The following is a 22,816-nucleotide window of genomic DNA, read 5'->3' as shown; positions in this document are numbered from 1 at the left end:
AATAAGGTCAACAAAGATGTGCAAGAACTTTTCACTGAATATTATAGAATACAGCTAAAAAAAAAATTAAAAGACCTACATAATATCATGTTCATTGGCGGAAGACTCAACATTGTCAAGCTGTCAGTTTTCTCTCAATCAATTCAGTAGAATCCACTTAAAATCCCAGGAAAAAAAATTAATAGATATTGACAAAGCTGACTCCAAAATCTGTTTGAAAACTCAAATGACCTAGAATATACAAAGCAATTTTTTAAAAAGAGGAAGTTAAAAGACTTGTCAGAAGACTTATCATAATGCCACAGGAATTATAGTAATGCTACAGAAATTACAATATTGATTAAAGAATAGATATGTAGGCCATGGAAGAGACTAGAGAATCCAGAAATAGACTTACATGTACATGGTCAATTGATTTTTGGCAAAGGAACTGAGGCAATTCAATGGAAGGGGAAAGTCTTTTCCACAGATGGTATGAAATAACCTGGTATTTATGTAGAAAAACATGAAAATCACCCCTTACTTCAAATCATATGTAAAAATTAACATAAAATATGCTACAGATGATGAAATATAAAAGCTAAAGTTATAAATCTCCTGGAAGAAAACAGGAGCAAAATCTTTATGACCTTGCAGTAAGTAGTCCAAGGACAGGAAAAGCGCGCACACACACACACACACACACACACAAAAAAAAAAAAAAAAAAAAAAAAAAGGAAAGAAGTATTAAGTTGGAGTTTTGCCAAAAAAAAATTTGCTCTTCCAAATGTACTATCAAGTAAACAAAAAGGCAAGCTACACAATAAGAGAAATTATTCACTATGCATGTATTTTACAAAGCAGTTACATAGACAATAGGCAAAGAATTTTATAACTCAAAAATAAGAACATAAACAACTTAATTAAAAATAGGCAAAATATTTGAATAGATACATCATAAAAGATGATATACTAGTGACAAATAAACACGTGGAAAGGTGCAATACCCAAGGCTTCTATGACCCATATGTGGATTGCTCTGAGTTTAGCCAGAAAGTGAAATTGGACTAAACAAACTCACTGAACCAAGATACAACCACTAAGTTTCTTTTGGATTCATTTTGAAACCATAAATCACAAATTTTTTTCAAATACTTAGCCAAAGTTTTCTTGAAACATGTCTTCAGTTTGCTTAAACAAAATAGACCATGAGGTTATTAGATGCATACTAATTTGCATTAGTAATCAAGGAAATGCAAATTAAAATCACATAAATTTAATGGATACAATAAAAGGACCTACAAAATCAAGTGTTAACAAGGATATGGAACTTTTTGATAAAGGCCATTCTCACTGGAATTAAGTGATATCTCATTGTGGTTTTGATTTGCATTTCCCTGATGATTAGAGATGTTGAGCAGGAAACAGTCCAGGTACCCATCAATACATGAGTGAATTAATAAAACATGAGATATACACACACATACACACACACACACACACCATGGAGTACTACTCAGCTATAAGAAACAATGGTGATCTAGCACCTCTTGTATTATCCTGGATAGAGCTGGAGCCCATTCTACTATGTGGAGTACCACATGAATGGAAAAACAAGAACCATGTGTACTCACCATCAGATTGGTTTTAACTGATCAACACATGTGTGCACATATAGTAATAACATTCATCGGGTGTCAGGCAGGTGAGAGCGGGGAGGAGGGGATGGGTATATACACACGTAATGGGTGCAGTGCACACCATCTGGGGGATGGACACGCTTGAAGCTCTAACTCAGATGGGGCAAAGACAATATATGTAATCTACACATTTGTACCCCCGTAATATGCTGAAATAAAAAAATTAAAAAAAACAAGAATATGGAGCAGCTGTAAATCTCATATATGTGTGGTGGGAATGTAAAATAATAAGATGACTTCAGAAAACACTTTGGTAATTTCTTAGAACTTTAACATGTGTCTATCATACTACTTAGCCATTCTACTCCTAGGTATATACCTAAGAGAAATGACAGCATAGATCTTCACAAAAGACTTGTACATGAATATTCATGACAGCAATATTAAAATAGCCAAAACTTGTCAAGGGAGAGGGGAAAATGTCCATTAACAGGTGAATGGATAAATAAAATATGCTATTACCAGACAGTGGAATGCTACTCAGGTATAAAAAGGAATGGATCACTGTTACCTGTAAACAACATGGGTAACTCCCAAAAACATTATGCTGAGTTAAAGATGCTGGACACAAAAAAATTTCATACTTCATTATGCAATTTATATAAAATGAAAATTAACCTATAGCAATAATAGATCAGAGATTTCCTGGGGCCAGTGTCAGAGGGAGGGAAGAACTTCAAATGAGTGGGTTTGTGGAATTGTTCTATATTTTGACTACGCGGTGGTTTTATGGGGGTATAAAATGGCCAGAATTTATTCGTTTTAGATGAAGTTTATCACATGTAAATTAGCTCTCAATAAAGTTGATAAGAAAAAAAAAGTCAGCACATTTGGAATCAGCTTTCCACCTCTGTTGAGACTTCCTTTTTGGGCTCGTATTTTTAGTCATTATGTGAATTTCTGTGTGTTAAAAGGGCTTTGCAAACTTTTACAGTGGAATCAGTTAAAATGTTGCCATTATTATAATCTTGGGAGGCTTGGAAAGCTCCCTAAAGGTAACATAAAAGGACCATTCCCTGAAACAATGAGTGAAGAGAGAAAATCTAGCCTTGTTTTCCATAGGGCGGTGGGCATGTTTGGGATTTAGCACCGGTTGGGCTTCTTTTTTTTCAATATATAAAAGATACACACACATTATTGTGATTTGAGATGAATCCAAAGAAAATCTTGTGCCACTGTAATGATACCCAGAGCCTGGTAATTTGAAAGGTAAGGACTGTTTTTCATGTAGTCGTATGGACTGTGACTGTAAATGTTGTCTCCCCAAATTATATGTACTACTTCAGCTTTGGAGACTGCCATGGCATCTTCCTGGCAGGGCACACTGGTGTACAGGGTCAGGGTTGGCCCAGTTGACTTTCCCAGGCCATGAGAACGGTCTGGGGTAGCAACTTATAATCTGCCCAGCTATGTAAAAGAGTTTTATTTTGTGGCAACAATATTCAAATCTCTGTGTCTCAATCATATTCCCTGAGCTCCCTCTGGATTTGAGAGTCAAATAAACTCTCATGTTCCACTTAACCTCATCCGAACCTGCCTTTTCTGGGTCTGTGAACAGTGTCTGCCTCCTCATCTTGGCTTCATTCTTTTGAATGTGACCTCAACTCCAAAGGTGCAATTCCCAGGGCTTGAAAGACCCATATATGGGGCACCAAAGGCAGGCAGAGAGTGAAATTGGATTAAACAAACTCACTGAGTCAAGATACATCCACCAAGATTGTTTTGGATTCATTTTGAAACTATAAGTCACAAATTTTCTTCAAATACTCAGCCAGGGTTTTCTTGAAACATGGCCTCAGCTTGCTTAAATAGACCAGGATTCTAACAGTTTTGTAAAATATGACTGATATACAGACAGACAGATATTGTCCAAGGTCATCCATGGTCGAGACATGCAGAGGGCACTAGATGTGTGAAAGGTTTATTAGGGGAAATTCCTGGGAGGGGAACGGGAGGGAGTCCAGGAAGCGCAGAGAGCTCTCAGGCCACAGTGCAGAGTAACCCCGGGCAAAGGAGAGAGGGAAGGAAGAAAGCTGGATGCCACTGTCTCACTGCATTTCTCGGAGAGTTTATCAAGCCCACCGAGAGCCCTCAGGCTAAGGACACCCATGGGAGGAGTCCTGTGCCCTCCAGGAAGGGGCCTACCTCAGTGGCCCTGGCACGGGGTCCTTAGCTGGGAATAGCAGATGGGAATCCCTGCTTTTAGGGATCTGAGCATCTCTGACTGTCCCAGATAGAGAGATGGATGGTAGATGCCAGGCAGATGACAGAGTGACAGACAGACAGGCAGGATTACAAAAGGACATATTTATAATATTAATATTTCCTGTGGTTTTCTCTGGGAAGGATTGTGGGACATTTGTGGGTATTTCCTTTGCACTTTTGTTTCTGAAAACTTCTGCAATTTAGCATGTGTATTCTTAAGCAAATCTAATTTAAAATTTCCACAAGTCTTTCTTTTTTAAAAGTAATTCCCTTTCTAATTTCGGAAATCCACACTGTTCATGTTGTGTGTGTGTGTCCTTGTTGGGCCAATTTGCACCAAGCTTTCTAATTCTTCCTCACCTTACTCAGCTGCTTCTCCTCCCAGAAAATGTACCAGAAACATCTCTTTGAGGGAAGGCGACATGTCTGCTATAACCTTCAGTGCACACTCTCTTGTCTCACTAAGCTTACTGGCTACTGGCTGCTTATGGTTAATATGTTAAAAAGGGGGCACTGATCCATACCTCGAAACATGTGTCCTAGGATCTCTTAAGAAACATGATGGAACCAGAAAGGAGACAAGCCATAGTTTAGGTAGGACCTTGTCAAATTCAAAATGAAATCATTTGTGCTCTGAGAGATTTATAACTGAAATGTCCTAGTCTATAATGTGAGTTAATTCCATTGTATGGACATTTTGGTTATAAAAGCTGTACTGGGTAGACTAGTATCCCCTTAAAAATTCATGTCCACTTGGAACCTGAGGATGTAACCTTATTTGGAAATAATGCCTTTGTAGACATAGTTGAGTTAAGATGAGCTCACACTGGCCCTAATCCAGTGACTGGTGTCCTTGTAAGAAGGCCATGTGACACAGACGAGACATGCTGCAGAGAAGGAGACCATGTGAAGACAGAGACAGAGACTGGAGTCATGTGTCCACAAGCCAAGGAACCCCGAAGATTGCTAGGATCCACTAGGCGCTCAGAGGAGGCAAGAAAGGACTCCTCCCTAGCAGCTTCGGAGGGAGCAGAGCCCTGCCAACAGCTCCATTGCAGGCTTCTAGTCTCCAGAACAGTGAAAGGATAAACTTCTGTTAATTTAAGCCACCCAGCTTGTGGCACTTTGTTACAGCTCCCTAGGAGAGTAACACGGGTTGCAAAGCTGCATCGTGGAGGTGTTTGTGGACCAAGAACCTGTGAGCAGAGGGCGACTGTGTACCCTCCCTACACCCCCTCTCCCCCATCAACAAGGTACATTGGCAAGGAAGCACCCTAGTGAGGACTCATGACACCTGAGCTCCTTTGGTGACTGTCCCTCACTGACGATTCACGTTCTGAAGCCCAAAGCTGTGCCATGTGATTTTTGATTCTGTGCATCGCATAGGGGGTAGCAAAAAGCATGCAACAGTTACACGGTGACACCAGTGTGAAGACACCCATCTCCATAACCAAATGCTTCTGCTCTGTCACTAGAGGACAAACTCCCTCAAACAAAAGTGAGGCACCCTCAGAAGAGAGGGCAAGTGAGAAGCAGGGGGCCTTTGTTTCCAACGCACTCTGACTGTTTATGATTAGGAACAAAAGGAACCAGCCCAGGGACAACCTGTGTACATGACCAATCATCTATTGCCAACCTCTCTGTGGGAAAACAGCAATTTTTCTCATAAAGATGATGTCATGGGGAGTCAGCAGAGGCCAGGAGGGGGGCTGGGGGAGGAATGGCTGCTGCCACCTGGGGGTCGCAGACCACAGCCAGCGGGTCAGTGTGTGCATTAAGCAGCATGTGGTCCTGGTTAGCCCTGAGAGTGAAGCCAGAGCCAGAACCCAAAGGCCATCAGGCCACAGTGAGGAGTAGAGGTGACACAGAGTGTCTCCATAAGGGAGATGGGAACAGAGAGCTCAGAGTGGGGCAGGAGGTGGGGTGTCCACTGCCAGAGGGGAGGTGAGAGCAGCCTGCGAAAGCGAGGGGATGAATGGGGTACAGACCGATCAGTTCTGGAGGGTCCATGGGGGTCCTCCTGTGTGTCTACAGCACACACAACGTGACCACTGCCATGAATTCCCTCAGTTTTAGCTGTTGCCCTCTGCTCTGATTTTTTTCATTTTTCCTGGTATTGGCAAACAGAGGCTAATAGGTGTGTGCTGTGGACCCTTCCGGTGCTTATATCTCACAGGTCCTCAATTTCTGCACAGATCTTCCTTTGTCTGTTCTCTGTGTCTCATTACCATGCACCTGCTGCCACTTCTCAGAAGCCAGATCTTAGCTCTGGGCTACAGAGTGACATGAAATAGTGATCCTTGTATTCCTGCAACATCAAAATAGATACTGAAATAAGAAGAGAAATAAGTAGGAAAATCGAGAGTGTGCATCACACAGGCTAGAGCTGTCTGCAGGATTCAGTGAAGTGAGGTACAGTGTATGGAGCGTGTGGCAGGCTGGGTTCAATCAGGAAAGAGAAACCACACAGTGGGTTAACCAGAAAAATTTCAGTGTAAAACTTACCTGTAATAAAGGAGTAACTATAAATATAATGGAACTCTTTGGTACCCTAGGGCTGAGGGAGGGCACCCAAGGAAGGACAAGCTTGGACGGGGCTCAGCTGTCACTGGAGAAGGTGGGATTGGCCACTGGATAGCAGAGAAGGTGGCTGGTTTAGCCGGACTGGAGCTGGTCTGGAATTGCTGAGCAAACAACAGCCCACCCTCGGGAAGGCAGGTGGGGCCAGGTGTCAGGCAGCAACCCTGGCACAGGGCTGCAGTGGGAGCCCCTGCTCCAGAGAGGACACAGGACAGGGCCTTCAGGGGGGCAGGCTGCTTGGGGAGGGGGCGCGGGAGAAGGCTCCCAGAGGGAGGACTGCTTGGGTGCAGCTCTAGGCCACAGACATGCTGCAGGAGGGCTTGATGCAAACAAGTTGTCCCCAGGCTGAAGCTGCAAGGTTGCAGAGGAACCATTTTCATGGCCCGTGGCTCAGGCGGGCTCCACTGAAAGTCTTCACACCCACAAGGCTGACTCTCCCCACAGGCCCCAAAGAAATTGCTGGAAGTCCCTTCCTCCTATAGTATCGGTTCTGCGCCCTTTACTGAGGAAACTTAACCTGGTGCTCACCTTAAAGGACAGATGCTTAAAAGCATCCCATTGTTTATTTTAGAGCACTAATGGAAGGGTGCCTTTGCAGCTTAGAGGCAATAAAATTGACAAAAAGCTCAGCAAAGACACTGGCACATAGCAGGTGCTCAGTGGGTGGAAACTGTGAGTATTATACTTTTTATTCAGTGTTACTAACTGAATACATCTGAATTACTTGGAATACCTTTAAAAATTAGGTAGTCATCTTAATACTTGTTGTCATATAATTTATTGTGTGTATTATTTAACTAGACACAAAGCTGGGAATCTGTGTCTGAAGTCTTTCTAATTCCTAATTCATGTGTGTTTTCTTTTCTTTTTCTTCCTATCTAGGTCTTATACAACATATTAATTGCCTTCACAAAGATGCATAAATTTGAAGACATAGAGGCTGTTGACATCTTGGCTGGATGTGCCCGGTTCTTTATTGTGGGGGTCGGGGGAGTCCTGTTCGGCATCGTGTTTGGATTTATTTCTGCGTTCATCACACGCTTCACTCAGAATGTCTCTGCAATCGAACCACTCATCGTCTTCATGTTCAGCTATTTGTCGTACTTAGCGGCTGAAACGCTCTACCTCTCTGGCATCCTGGCGTGAGTACAGTCCAGGGGTCAAGACTCACAGTAACGTAAAGAAGGTTTAGGGCCACAGCATGTGAACCAGGCCTCTGGAAAAGGCCTGACGTCTGATGCCAATCTCAAAGGCATTGCAGGATTTAGGATCCTTTGTAAAATCTGATTCAGGTTCTTTGCCAAACAAATATTCTCTCCGACATTTGCGTTTGCTCTCTCTTTGCAATTTGCCTGAGGAGAAGGTAGCGACGATGTCAATCTAGAAAGCTCAGGGAAGCTGGTGCAGAGAAGATCTGGGGAAAGTTCAGGGTTAAAGTCTTAGTAGTTTGTTTTTCCTTGAAAAATTAATCTTATATGTTTAACTGATGGTCCAAAAAAAAGAAAAATTAAGAAAACTAAAAATTAATTTTAAGTTGAAGGGAGGCACGCATGACGGACCAGCCACCGTACCTGGGCTCTACCTTCTGCTCATCCCCTCCGACCACAGCACAGCTCCGTGGCTCTTCAGTGTGGAATGAAGCTAGGGAGATGGATAAGACTCTAGAAATCTAGATCTCCTTGTCCTAATGAGAATATTTTTGAAATGCTTACCCTTGTGTCCTTGTGTCCTTGTATGCTTCAAATGTTTGTCTTGGAATGAGCCTTCACAGTTTGGGTTGATATTTCTGGTCGTGTTGTTTTCTCTATGACATTACCCTCCTGTCCAGATATTCAGGTACAAATTCTTCATTTTGTTGTATAGAAATGCCTTTTTAAATTAAATATTATATGGTAAACTGTAGGCATCCATCATTTCCCCACCTTAAAAATGACCCAAACCCCTAAGATGAGGGGCAAGGTTCTTTGTTTTCCCCATACTTGCTAAATGGCTTTAGAACAAAAACATTCGAAATGATGAATTCCTTATAAAATTGTTTTAAGAAATATTGTTCACTTGGAGGAAATGAGGGCCTTGCTGAATCATTCTGTCTAGGCAATTGAAGTGGACTCATTTTGGTTTAAGGCAGAGTGAAGCAGACAGTAAGAACTGAGACTGACAAGCTCTTGATGAGGAAGGGCAAGACAGAAGCATCTGCCACTGGTGTGCCCATGTGGATTGTGTGCCATTATTTTTGTGGGAAGGACATGCCACAGCCGCCTTCTCCACCACACTCAGATTTACCTTGTGGAGTCCCCTTGGGGAGGGAATAGAACAAGAAAGAAAATCTGTGGAAAATCTGCAGCCAGAGAAAGAAATGGAGTAGATGTTCTTTCTAGATAAACACAGGGTTCCTGCAACTGTGGCATCCCCAACTTCCTTAGCGGGACAAAACCTAGTTGATTCTCTCTGAGACTTTGCTCCTTTTGTAGAATCACAGCCTGTGCAGTGACAATGAAGAAGTACGTGGAAGAAAATGTGTCCCAGAAATCCTACACGACCATCAAGTACTTCATGAAGATGCTGAGCAGTGTCAGCGAGACCTTGATCTTCATCTTCATGGGCGTGTCCACTGTTGGGAAGAACCACGAGTGGAACTGGGCCTTCATCTGCTTCACCCTGGTCTTCTGCCAGATCTGGAGAGCCATCAGTAAGAGACCTAGGGCTCCAAAGAGTCTCCTTTTTCACTGCATATTTAGTTCTCTTATTCCCTTCTGTAAAAACATGAGTGGTGAGTGGATGCCAACTGGTTTTACTGGTTAGGGGAGTCTAGGAATCTTGCAAAGACCAGGAATGGTTTCTGTTTGCTCCCTCAATCAGCTCAAAGTAATTAGTGGCTGATAAGGTTGTGCACTGAAGTGAGGCTGGGACAAGGAGTCTTTCCTTTCCTTCTCTTTCTTTTTTTTTAGTTAAAAAGAGAACTTTCACATCTACACATTTAAATATAACTCAGCAAATGTATAATTTGATCTTCACTTCTTTGCCAACTTGCATCCCCTTGCACCTTAAATCAGATATAGATTATAAACTGTGGGCATTTATTTATACTTTTGCTACAGGGCAAGTGAGATCTCACAAATTATATTCTAAATAAGACAAGTATTATTAGAAAACATTCCCCTAAATAGTACAGGTAGTTTTATTTAAGGGTTGAGTGCATGAGCCTGTGATGTATAGCAAACAAAAAACCAGGAAGTGAATCTTTATTTTAGTATTAATTAGTAAAGGTAACTCTATAATGGAACTGGCATCTGAGATCTTAAAACGAGATCTAGTGGCTGCACATTTATCTTGTACATTTATATTTTAGGAGCTAGCAAAGAACATTAAGCACTGAGCTACAATATATGTGTTACCTTTTCATTAGAAGCAATTCTATTTTTAAATGAATTTGACCACTATTTGAAGCTTTTGTTAAATGACTTTGACCAATATTTTCAAGCCAATTACTCAAAGAGAAATTAGGAGAAATGGCTGAGAACTTACCTTGAACATTTCAATTCCAAATTAACTTAGGATGAGTTTTACAATCTAAGGAAGAATAACAAGAATACAGAAATATTAAAATATTCATAAAAGTAACTCTGAATATATATGTTTTTGGGCCCCTGGGAGGAACAGAATTGAGGAAACTGTGATATAAATTTATAATCTCAAATCAAATCCTGGCACTATTACTAATTAACTATTTGACCTTGGACAAACATTTAATTATTCAAAATCTTCCTCAATGACAAAGTGATGGATTTGGACAAATTTCTTAGTTTCTTTTAGTTCTAATATCCCAGGAACCTACAGGGGCATAGAGCTAATGTCGAGAGAAATAACATCACAGAGCTTGAGCCTGACTAACAAGAAAAGGAAGAAGATTGATATTGCAGACACCTCAACATTGTTGACTCTTAGTGACCATCTACCCCAACTCAATACCCTTATAATTGAGGGAACTGATAGAACAACCCCCAAGGGAGTGACTGACTTGGCCACATCACAGTGACTGACAGAGGCAGGTGTCTGAATCCAGTCCTCCCACTCCACCCTGGCTCACTGTAGCTAATAACCATTCACACTCATGGAGGCTTATAATGTATAAGGCCCTGTTTTATGTTATTTATTAGTAATAAATCCTTATTTCCACCTTCTGAGGTAAATACTACTGTTACCTCCATTAAGCAGATGAGGGGTCTGAGGACAGGAAATATTTAGAAACCTTGCCTGAGGTCACATGACTGGTATGTGAAAGAACCAAGATAAACAAAACAAAACCACAAATTTTAAATTTTGTTGTGTTTTGCACTACTAATGTGCCTATGATTAATGGAAAAGAACCTAGACTTATGAAATAATTTAAAGAGATTTGTTCTGAGCCAAATGTGTGTGACTGGCCTGGATCATGTGGCATCAAGAGGTCCTGAGAAAATGTGCCCACGGTAGCTGGGTTACAGCTTGGTTTTATACATTCATGGAGGCAGCAACTCCACATAAGATCCAAAGTCAGTATGTGGAGGGTGTACATTGGTTTGGCTTGAAAAGGCAGGACATCGCCAAGGGGAAGGGGAGCTTACAGGTGATAGGTGGTTTGAAGATTTTTTGATTTTAATTTGTTAAAGAAATGAAGCTTTGTCTAAAAGCTTGGACTATTTTAACTTAAGATAAGGATGTCTTATTAATCAGAGGCAAGCCACTGGACATTTACCAAAACTCAAGTAAACTGTTAAGTAAATTGAAGGCCTGTAGGTGTGGTTTAAGCTTTGCCTTGCATAGTCTCAGGCCTGATAATGATTTAGTATCTTACTGTTACAAAGAATATCGCCAAAATGCAGGGGGCATGACCCCCCTTCTCATGGCCAGCAAGTCAGCTTGAGGGTTTTTCTGGGGTCCCCTTGGCCAAGAGGGGGCCCATTCAATCAGCTGAGGGGTTTGAGATTTTAATTTAGTTCACACTAATATCAAAAAATGTTTGCTGTGAAGTCTATGTGATTAGAAGTACATGAGGATATGGAGATCTTTATTATACTAAAATAAAACCTCTTCTTTAATTAGTCATAGTTTTAGTGAAGAGACATTTCCCAGCAGGAACCACTGCATTGGTAGCTGCTAGGTCATGTGGGCTACTTGGGAATGGAAAATCAATATGGTAGAAAACACCTCTGTGTTTTAAACAAGCTCTCCTACCCTTCACCTCCCTGCCATTAAGCTCACTGGCAATAAAAAGCACCCACCTGCCCAACACTTGCCAACTTCTTTCCTTGTTTGCATTGAAGCTCAAGAAGAACTGAGCCAACCATAAAGGATTTGCTCTACCCTGTAGAGCCCACAGTCACGGTGAGGGCTCCTCTCACTTTTAAATTACAGGCCTCCATTGGGTATCCAATGAAAATGTGAGAGGATAAGAATGCGAGATGATAAGAATGCATTTATCCCCACAACAACATCCTTGCTTTGACTAATTTTAAAATGCAGAGTAAAAATTATGAATACAGATTAAAAAATATATACCTTACATCAAAAAAAATCAAGATTTTTATTACTTTAAGCACATAAAAACACACATATACACGTAACAACATACGTGCTAGGATACTACCAGAGAAGATTCCAACTTGAAGCATTACTATTGTTACCAAAAGCTCCACACTTGTCCTTGAGGCATCAGAAGAACGAGAACAAATGGTTTGAGGAGAAGGAAAGAGAAGGAAAGAGAAATTTATTACTTTGCAGGCAAAGGAGGAATAATTGTAGACTATCATCTCAAATTCCAAATTCCTGTACATAAGCAGAAATACAGAGCTTTTAAAGGGAGGGCCCTCAGTTCTAGGCTATTGTCTTTAACAATTCTAATTGTCAAAACTCTGTTGTGGAAGATAAAGCCTGTGACCTCTGCCCACCTGGGAGGCCCACCCAGACCCTGGGACTGAGCCACAGTTCAGCTGAGCTATCTCCTGTAACACAAAGAACAAAAGACATTCCTCTGCCCTTCCTGACCACCTGCCCCAAGGCTGGAGGCTGGGATGCAGGCCTCGGTTCCCCAAAAGAATGGGGAATGTTTCAAAGAGACAGAAAACATCTTTTGCTTTATTTTCCCCAGGCCATTCCCTCTGTTACATATTCCCCACTCTCAATTTTATGCTTCCATATCTAAGGGAGGAGGGACGACTACTCTGTTACTCTATCTCACAACTAGCCAAAAAGTGAAAAGCCATGAAGGACATTCTATTTGGGATGGACAATCATGGGCATGTGATTAGATATTGCAATTAGCTGTTTTGTTTGGAAGGCACGTGCACGCAGCCTCAGGTCACTAGCACTGTGTCTCTGCACATTCATGATCCTCTGCTCTAACACGCATTTCCCCTTTCTAGGCGTGTTTGCTCTCTTCTATGTCAGTAACCAGTTTCGGACTTTCCCCTTCTCCATCAAGGACCAGTGCATAATTTTCTACAGTGGTGTTCGAGGAGCTGGAACTTTTTCACTTGCATTTTTGCTTCCTCTGTCTCTTTTTCCTAGGAAGAACTTGTTTGTCACTGCTACTCTAGTAGTTATATATTTTACTACATTTATTCAGGTGGGTAGATTTTCTTCTTATTTAAAATAAGTAGATTCCTACAGGACAGTGTATTAAGTTAGCAAAATACAAATAAAGGCACTTTATCTGATTTTCAGATCTGTGCTCAATAGCCAAACAAAATTCTTAGATATTTCTAGGTCATCTTTGTGGTCATACTTATCTTCTAAAACACATTGCCTTTTAATCAATACAGTATATTAATCAAAATATTTCTGGGTGACTGGTGAATGATAGCTACTCTACTATGCATCTCTGAAAATTAGATTCCAATTAGTACTAGATAGCACAAGTTTTTGTTTTAGTGAAGTTAGCTCTTAATGAACTAATGAGAAATTAAGATTCCTATATTAAACTACAGATTATAATAACTATTCTTATTGTAGCATTTAAAAGAATTAACTAAAGTAAACTTGAGTGTTTATGGAGTAGACTCTAGTACCAAACAAATGCATACAAACTGAACATTGTAATAGTTTTGCTAATATATTTTCTCTCTATAGTGACAAGCTTCACCACAACAACACACTTCATTTTGTTATTTCTGATCTAGGGGATCACAATTGGCCCTCTGGTCAGGTACCTGGATGTTAAAAAGACCAATAAAAAAGAATCCATCAATGAGGCGCTTCATATTCGTGTAAGTTATCTCTTTGTCATAACTAATATATTAATAAGATGTTTCCCATCTGTCACCTTGGATGAGATGTGTGTACACATCCCCTGACTTATAGCCTCCTCCGTCCTTAGCTGTACCAAGAGTGACTATACTATTTTCCTATGGCTGCTGCAGGAAATTACCACAGATTTAGTGGTTGAAAAAAAAAAAAAACAAAAAAACACAGATTTATCTTCTAGTTCTGGAGACCAGAAGTTTGAAATGGGCCTCATTGGACTAAGATCAAGAGGTTGCAGGGCTGCATTCCCTTCTGCACTTCTGGAGGCTCTAGGCGAGAATCTGTTTCCTGCCTTCCCAACATCTAGGGGCTGCCTGCACGCCTTGGCTCATGGCTCCTCCATCTTCACAGGCAGCAGTGGCTGCTCAGGTCTTTCTCATGCTGCATCACTCTTACAATGACCCTTCTGACTTCCTCTTCCACACTGAAAGATCTTTGCAATTACATTGGGCCCACATGGATAATTCAGGAAATTCTTTCTATCTTAAGGTCAGCTGATTAAGCAACCTTAAGTCCGCCTGCTGCCTTAATTCTCTTTTGTATGTAAACTAACATATTCACATGTTCTTGGGGTTAGGATGTGGACATCTTTGGAGGCCACGGTTTTCTCTATGCCAGTCTGCCCTCTGTCCCTCAAAGACTCATATCTGTTGTGCATGCAAAATACATTCCCTCTATCCCAACATCCCCCAAACCTCAATCCACCACAGCATTAATTGAAAACCCAAAATAGCATCTAAATCTTATCAGTTCAAAAGTCCAAAATCTTATCATCTCTAAATCAGTGAAATCAGGGCTGGGTGAGGCTCTGGGTATGATCTATCCTGAGGCACAGTTCCTCTTCTTCTGTGAACTTGTAGAGCTCAAAAAACAAGTTATCTGCTCCCAAAATATGTGGTAGGACAGTCATAGGGTAACAGTTATAGATATTCCCTTTCAAAAAGGTGGAGAGGGAATGGAAGCAAAAAAGAAGACCTCGATCTCAAGTAAATTTTCAGTGTTTCCCTGGGCAAGTTCTAATTAGTTTCAAGGCCTGAGAATAATTCCCTGTAAATCTTTGTTCTACTTTGTGGGTTTGGACTCCACCCTCTGAATCATACTTCCTTTTTTATAAAGGTAGTGTGGGTTTGCAGCTGAGTTGTTTTATCAACCTGTTCCTTGTTTGTAGAAATGTGGGGTTCTGACAGCTTTCTTTCATTTTGTCCTCTCTCCTTTTTGGTCCAAGCTGGAGGTGTTTCCATCAGGGTTCAACAGAGAACCTGGGAACAGTAGGATATATATTAATATATTAATATATTAATATATATGTGTGTCTGTGTACATATATATATGTATATAGATAGATTTTAATCATATCCACAACATACATTTACAACAGCATCTAGAATAGTGTTTGATTGAATAACTGGGGACTTGCCCAGCTAAGTTGATACCTCAAAAGACTATCACAGTGACTAACATTTAAAGTTATCCTACTTGCTTCTAAAACCATTGTTCCAGTGGAATATGAGGTCCTCTGTTCTTCCTGAACTCTTAATAGAGAACATGGTCTGGTGGCAGTTTTTGGTGAAAACATCCCACTCTGGCAGAGATAAATATGAAGTTGAGCATGGTTTCTACCTATTTAAGTTCAACACAATGAAGGGATTCTATTCTGGATGGATCCAAGGAATAGAAATTAAAATGAATTTATGAAAGATATAGGGAGAGAGAGACTTCAGCTCAGTTAATAAAAGAGCATGCTGATAATTTTTTCTTGATTGGCACACCAAAAGGTGAAGTGGATATGTCCTAGCAATGACTGGGAACATTTGGCATAGTTGCTATACAGGAGATTCAAGCTTTGAGGCTATGATTGAACCTGAAAATGTTTAGTTTTATTCTATCCCTGAAAGATCACAATTCTAACACTGAAGAAACTGATAAAGTCTTACAAAATCTGTCCTGAATTTCATGGTCAATGTCACCTGTGGAAATTAAGTAATTTAAATTCCAGAATATTAAAATGAAAATTTTCAAGGCCATTTAAACATATTTAATATATAAGAATAGGGAGTGACTTTTAAAATATTAATATATAATGCTGTAACCTGATTGAGATTTTTGTCTCTATCTTTATCTCCTCTAATTCATTATTTGAGAAATTAGACAATATACCTAAGTCTGTAGAATTTAGATATTGCATTCCTTTCTTGTTCATTTTTCTTTTTCTCAAAAAATTATAATTATTTGTAGAACACCGTGAATTAAGTATTAAGAATTAATTTAGTATTTGCTTCTACTTTTCCAAAAAATTCAGAAGCCAGCATAAACATTGATGATTTAAAATTTAAATTATTTGGATGCTAATTCTTAATTATTTTGAATATTATATTTTTTCCTAACTTTCTATAAATAATTTTAAATACAACAAATGCAGTTGTATTGGATTGGATGGTGAAATGTAAATACTTAGACCAAATGATCAGATAAAATAATGGGAAATATAGATATTTTGTGATTATATGTTATTATAATAGAATACCTGCAGAATTATATTGTCAGAAACTGACTGGATACTGGTGCATTCTTTTCTTTTGCAATGGAATGAAAAGTAACAGTTAATTATGATGCTTTGCCTCCATATGATTTCGATAATGAGAAATTTCCTAGGTCATTCTGGAAAAGTATTATTCAAAGCAAATGCCAGGTGCCCTGTTTTTATCGCAAATTATGTGAGTTATCAAGAAACTTATCTACAGAGTCTTTAAATCATGAAACTAAGTTGAATTACTATGGAAGGCACGACATATTTATTACATGAATAGAGTGACAGAAAAGAGGACGCGCTCTGGGAAATTAAAGCCTCTGTTTTCCAAAGAGTGTTAGCTTTCCTGGTATGTCCTTCACAATCAGCGTTTCACCAGCCATCCTTTTTCTTGTGTTTGGTTTGGCAGCTGATGGATCACTTAAAGGCCGGAATTGAAGATGTGTGTGGGCACTGGGGCCACTCCCAAGTGCGAGACAAGTAAGGAGGCTGAGGGTTTCAGCCCCTCACAAAGGCTGTTTGTGGCGTGGGGAACCGTCAAAGGGTGCACTGGAAGCTGGGCGTACACAAGGAGAATCCAGAGGAAGGAGACTGCAAAGATACGGGACTCGGGCCATGCTGTACAGGAAGCAGGTGGAAATCTCGGGCATGCCCAGCCTGGAAAGTATAGAGCTGCCGGGTGGAGGAAGCTGTAGCCACGGTTTAGGTTGTTTCAGAGAGAACTAGTACCACTGATGGGCTGAAATGAGGAAAGTCAGATTTAAGTTTAAAACAGGAACAAGTTTCCCAATGATAAGAGCAGCTCAACCATGGAATGATCAGCTCCATGAGGTTGAAAGGAACTTGGAGGACTCATTAGGGGTTCTGGGAAGGGGCTCCTCCATTGTGGGGGAGGCCACAGTGGAAGATCTTTAAGGCTCCTTCCCACATAATGATTCTTTAAACACTGGAAACTCTCTCTTCTCTACCACATCTCACATTTCAGAGCTGATTCTCTTACTGGATTTAGTTTTGAGCGCAGGAGGAAGGGTGTGGCTGGAGATGGAGGCTGTAAGTTGTCAGTGAGTAGCCGGAAGCTGGCTGAGGACAGGACTCAGATGCGCCGGTTGTCAGGGGTCAGGTCAGGAAAAGACAGGGTGGAAGGAGGCTGAGAAGTGGTCAGGAAGGTTGGCAGGGAAGCGGGGTGAGTCGGGATATGGAGGGCACAGAGGGGTGACCCCAATGCTTTAGGAGACGCAAAGCAACCAGGAGGGTAAAGGCAGTGGCAGCCTTTGGACCTGAACAGGACAAGGTCCAGGTGAGCCCGAGAAAGTGTGAGGGTGGGGAGCCGATTACGATGGGCTGAGAAGTAAACAGAAACCATGGCCTCTTATGCAGAAGGGCAGACAACTAGAGACCTGACGGTGACCCAGTCAGAGCAGGGGCAGGTCTGGGCTGAGCTGAAAGACTGCAAAGCTCAGGAAGGCAGCCCACTAACCCTGGAGGGGACTTAGGGCTGCAGAGTCCTCACCTCACAGATGGGGAAACCAATCACCAGGCACTATGCCAGCAGCCCAGGAAGTCATGTTCCCCTCCAAAAAATAAAGCAGGCAGACAAACCACTCTCTGAATGTAAAATGATTGGAAGTGTTGAAAATTCCGACTGCAAACAAATGGCTGACTCGGAAGGCCCCGCATGCATACGCACAGCTCAGTCTACTGGGTGGACCAGAGGTTGGTTACAATAGTCAGCGGCCATCAGTGTCTCGCCTATTCAGAGTCTCCATCATTCAGACTGTTGGGACATATGTGGGTTTTTCTTTCTCCCCCTTAATTGGCAGGATTCAAAATGATCTGCAGCATAATGGGGCAAAACTACTGTAACTACCGGGCCATTTAAACTTATTGGGTTCTGGCTGAATAGGCCAGTATTACTGTAAGTGCAGCTGCCGCTGTTATGAGCTATTAGAATGGAACACTTGTTCAAAAGCCTCAGCCCCCTCATTTCTTCTCTTACAATCGGAGCTGAGCTGGGCTGGGCCTCCCCCGCGCCTCACTTAGGCACACTTTTTGCCCTGATTGCAGCTTGTCCTTCCTTTTGTGTAGTTGATTTTCAATGTATTCAGGCCAGCAGGCCATTCTTTCTTTATTTAAAAAAAAATGCATAAACACTATGAATTTTTTTTTTAAATGTGCCTATGAATTCCAGGCACTGTCCTGATGTTTTTTTCAGAGTAAAGTTAAGTAGTGAGTAGTTTAAGAAAAATGCATACTTACATAACACATACAGAAATTCAAGATTTCCAAAATGTTGGTTTTCATTTTTAGGTTTAAGAAGTTTGATCATAGATACTTGCGGAAAATCCTGATCCGAAAGAACCTACCCAAGTCAAGCATTGTTTCTTTGTACAAGAAGCTGGAAATGAAGCAGGCTATTGAGATGGTGGAGACTGGGATACTCAGCTCAACGGCTTTTTCTGTACCCCATCTGTAAGTCCGATCTGCTCTTCCATCACTGTCCGAATTCCAAGGGCATTCACTCATCGTTCCATTTAAAGCTAATACCAGGAATGAAGAGGCAGAAATATGTGGAAGGAATCATGAAAAAAAATATAATCTAAATCTTGGCATTTTATGGCTTGACCTAGGTTCAACATGTTTCACCTCATTTCTAAAAATTACTTTCCAGCAAAAGTTGCCTACTTAAGAGTTTAGGGCACCTTTCTTTGGGAGGGAGGGGGAAGGTAGTGTATAGAATTGCAGCATATTTTACGAGACTTTCTCATTTTCCTCCTGGCTAGAAATCTCTACCCTTTAACCCTTGTTCATGTGATTCTGCCCTTCCCACCATTGTGTTTCTTCCCATAAGTCATTTTTCTTATACCTTTAGATGAGAGATGAGTGAGCTTTCTGAGATGCTAACTTGGATTAGGGCATTAGCAATGGTAGCAAGAGGTGTGCTAGTTAGTGGGCTATTTAAAGAGAAAGCTGTGCTTGTAATTGCGTCTAAGGCAAATGTCTATATGAGATTGTGAAATTTGCCTTAAGTCTATGTGAGACCAGCTTGGAATAGGAGTAGGGAGTCGCCTGGCTTCCCCTGAACAGAGGATCACAGGGGGTTGGTGTGGACGAGGGGCATAGGGAAGGTTTATATCAGTATATAAATCTATCATTACAAGATGGTTTTCTATGAAACATGTTGTGTTTGTTGGAGCATCTGGTAACCAGTTATCCCAAGAGCTGACTAAATATATTTTTTTCTGTTTCATTTGTTTCTTTTTTTCTCCTTTTTGAGTTTTTTTAATTGGCAAATAAAATTTATACATATTCATAGGGTACATGATGATGTTTCAATACATATAATATATAGTGATTAGATCAGGGTAATTAGCATATCCATCATCTCAAACGTTTATCATTTCTTTGTGTGGGGAACATGCAATATTTGAAACTATATAATGTATTATTGTTAACTATAGTTATCCTACAGTGGTATTAAAGCTGTTTTAACTCTGACACTTAAAAAATCTCCTTCCATGTCAAAAGAATTAATTCACCTCCCAAAGATGCCCAATTCTCTTCCAAGAATAGTTTATAAATTGGGAAAATTAATAACAACATATATTTAGAATAAGGAACACAGTTTCCCTCCATCCTGTTACCTTCAGCTGCTGAAGACACTTCATCATGAGCTTCAATTAAGTCCTCACATTTGAAAAGCAAGTTAAGAGAAGAGCTAAGAATAGGTAGCAACAAAATTGTCACTATTGCCCGAGTGTTATTTCTCAGATGACACCTTCCTCCCTTACCTGCTAATGAATTAGAGACACCCTTGCCTTTCTTACATGGCCTGGGAAAATCTTAACTAGCATCCCTGAGGATAGCTTGGTATAAATAAAAAGCTCTGTGTCTTATTTATTGGTGAGATTGTTTTTGTGGTTTGTTTGTTTTGGTGCTGCCCATTACATGGCTGTAAGGAAGCTTCTGATACTAAAATAGGAAAATGTTAACAGGTATATATTGGCAATGCCCTGCTGAGCCACAGTGGGGCCTGAGGCAAAAGGAGACGTCGGGAATACTGAGACTATTTTTATTTAAGATGTTGATCTTTTATTCATCAATGATTTTTTGTATTGGCCTTTATTTTCTTTAAAAAAAAAAATTGCATCCAAATCTTACTTATCTCAGTTACTGAGCTTTTTGGCAGCCCCTTGCATTTTGCACCTTAGATCCAGTCCTGTTTATTAGGCATCTAGTATGTGCGTACGTGCCAAGCACTGAGAAGCAGACACAGGCCCTGCTTTCGTGGACACCATACTCCAGTAGGGTTATGACATTCATAAAAAGGGTCACACAAATGTATAACCATCAAGAATAGGGAGCTATTCCAGTATAGGAGAGGTACACCTTGTCGGGTCTCCTCGCATTTGCCCTGCTCACTGAAGGATGAATTCCAGTTAATGCAGTGAGGGGCTTGGACAGCTTCAGGCAGTTCAGACCATTAGAAACTTCCTCAATTGCCTTGCTCACTAGTTAGGCAAGCACTTGGTCTAGGAATGTAGGGGCGCTTATCTTAAATGAGAATCAGTCTGTCAAGCAGTAAAGCATATTTTGAATCTCTGTATAAGCAATTGTCCCAGTTGCTGACCTGAACTCAAGGCAATTTATAAACCAGCTTTATTTGGAGGGGCCACCATCTGAGTCAATTATTTCTTTAGACATTGATTCAAGATTAATAAGAGAGCCTTCTTAGGTAAGACAGATTTTTTTCCCTCCTATACCTCAAACTAGTTAGTTAACTGGGGTGGGAGAAGAGATTTTTTAAAGCCGATATTTAATATGAGTTTAGTATTTAAATTGCATTTATTTGATCTCATCAGAAATCTGGAGGATGTCAAGCAAAAAGGAATTCCTCTCCTAAGATCAAAGCAGCTAATTTCTTAAAAAACAAACCTTCATACAATAATAGGAAAAAGAAGTGTGTACTCAGCTCGCTTTTTATTATTCTGTATGAGATGATAACAACAAAATGCACATATATTTTTTTTCTTTAGAAGTTTAAGCAATTGTTCTACAAAAGTTTTAGATTTCCAAATTCTGTGACCTTCAGGGGAATGCTACCACCAGAATTGTCTATACCAGTGGTCCCCAACCTTTTTGGCACCAGAGACTGTTTTCATGGAAGACAATTTTTCCACGGACAGGGTTGGGGGTGGTAGGGGGATGGATGGTTTTGGGATGATTCAAGCGCAATATATTTATTGTGCATTTTATTTCTATTATTACTACATTGTAATATATAATGAAATAATTACACAACTCATCCTAGTTTGGGGACCCCTGGTCTATAGCACAATTCAGTGATGTTGATTCTATGGAATTCCATTGCTTTTACTTACATTATCTTATTGGAAGTTCAAAACAACCCTATGGAAGAGGGAGAATGTGCACTTTGATTATTATTTCAAATTTGAAACAGCTTGTCTCACCAATGAGTGATAAGCTGTTAGAAATTATCAGAGGATAGAATCTCAAACTGATTAAAAATGGTGAAGCTTTAAAAATATTTTGGTTAATATTAGAGAGATATTAAAATATTTATAGATTTATGGGTATAACAAACTACAACTATACAACCTCAAAATATTATACTTTAAAACTCCCAAATAAATTTAGCATGTCATTTATTTTTTTACAAAAGCATAGAATAACTTCATATTAGCTTAAGAATTTTTTAATTGATCAAACATTGACAGGTATAAATTCACATTTCTGGATTCTCACACAAAAACACAGACGACAGGGATGCATTTTTTGGGGGTGGGGGAGCAGGGTTTTTGGTCTGTCACCCAGACTGGAGTACAGTGGCATCATCATACCTCACTGCAACCTCAAACTCCTGGGCTTAAGCAATCCTCCTGCCTCAGCCTCCTGAGTAGCCGGGACTACAGGCATGTGCCACCATACCTGGCTAATTTTTCTATTTTTTTGTAGGGATAGAGTCTCTCTTTGTTGCCTAGGCTGGTCTCAAACTCCTGGCCTTAGGTGTTCCTCCCACCTCGGCCTCCCTAAGAGCTAGGATTACAAGCGAGAGCCACTATGCCCGACCCCTGGGATGCAGATTCTGATGCCATTTTTCACTTCCCTAATGGAACATTGTACAGTGGGGAGCAGAGCCATCTTTTCAGCCACCCATCACTTATCCCAAATGTTGGTCATCTTGGTGACCTCTGTAAAAAGATGCGGGGCAGCCACACACACACAGAGCAGCAGTGTGTGCACCATGGGAAAGTCTTGCAGTTATCTCAGCATACTCTTCCTGCCGACTTCAGATCTAATCTATTAATATTAAAAGAAAATGGATTCTTCTAAATGAATCAGCATATAATATTTCATCTTTTAGGAAATCATACTAGAACATGAATATAACATTTACTAGACTTTATAATAGAATTGAAGCCTCTTTTTATATAATAATAGATTCTGATGAAGAAAAAGAGGGGAGATGAAGAGAGTTTGATTAGTGGGTACAAATATTCACTTAGATAGAATAAATAGGACCTAG

General features: G+C 40.4%; 1 protein-coding gene across 1 annotated transcript in view; it reads left to right on the top strand.

Moving 5' to 3' along the window:
- SLC9A4 (solute carrier family 9 member A4) overlaps nucleotides 1-22,816 on the top strand; it is a 58,548-nt gene that overhangs the window by 22,121 nt on the left and 13,611 nt on the right. The window contains exons 3-8 of the mRNA XM_069494832.1: nucleotides 7,347-7,606; nucleotides 8,936-9,153; nucleotides 12,866-13,068; nucleotides 13,622-13,708; nucleotides 16,682-16,752; nucleotides 18,580-18,741. Of these exons, the coding sequence (XP_069350933.1) occupies nucleotides 7,347-7,606; nucleotides 8,936-9,153; nucleotides 12,866-13,068; nucleotides 13,622-13,708; nucleotides 16,682-16,752; nucleotides 18,580-18,741 (1,001 nt within the window). The remainder of the gene's footprint in view (nucleotides 1-7,346; nucleotides 7,607-8,935; nucleotides 9,154-12,865; nucleotides 13,069-13,621; nucleotides 13,709-16,681; nucleotides 16,753-18,579; nucleotides 18,742-22,816) is intronic.

This window comes from Eulemur rufifrons, chromosome 19 (assembly GCF_041146395.1).
Source record: "Eulemur rufifrons isolate Redbay chromosome 19, OSU_ERuf_1, whole genome shotgun sequence".
Classification (NCBI taxonomy): domain Eukaryota; kingdom Metazoa; phylum Chordata; class Mammalia; order Primates; family Lemuridae; genus Eulemur; species Eulemur rufifrons.
This window is presented reverse-complemented; position numbering and strand designations above follow the sequence as displayed.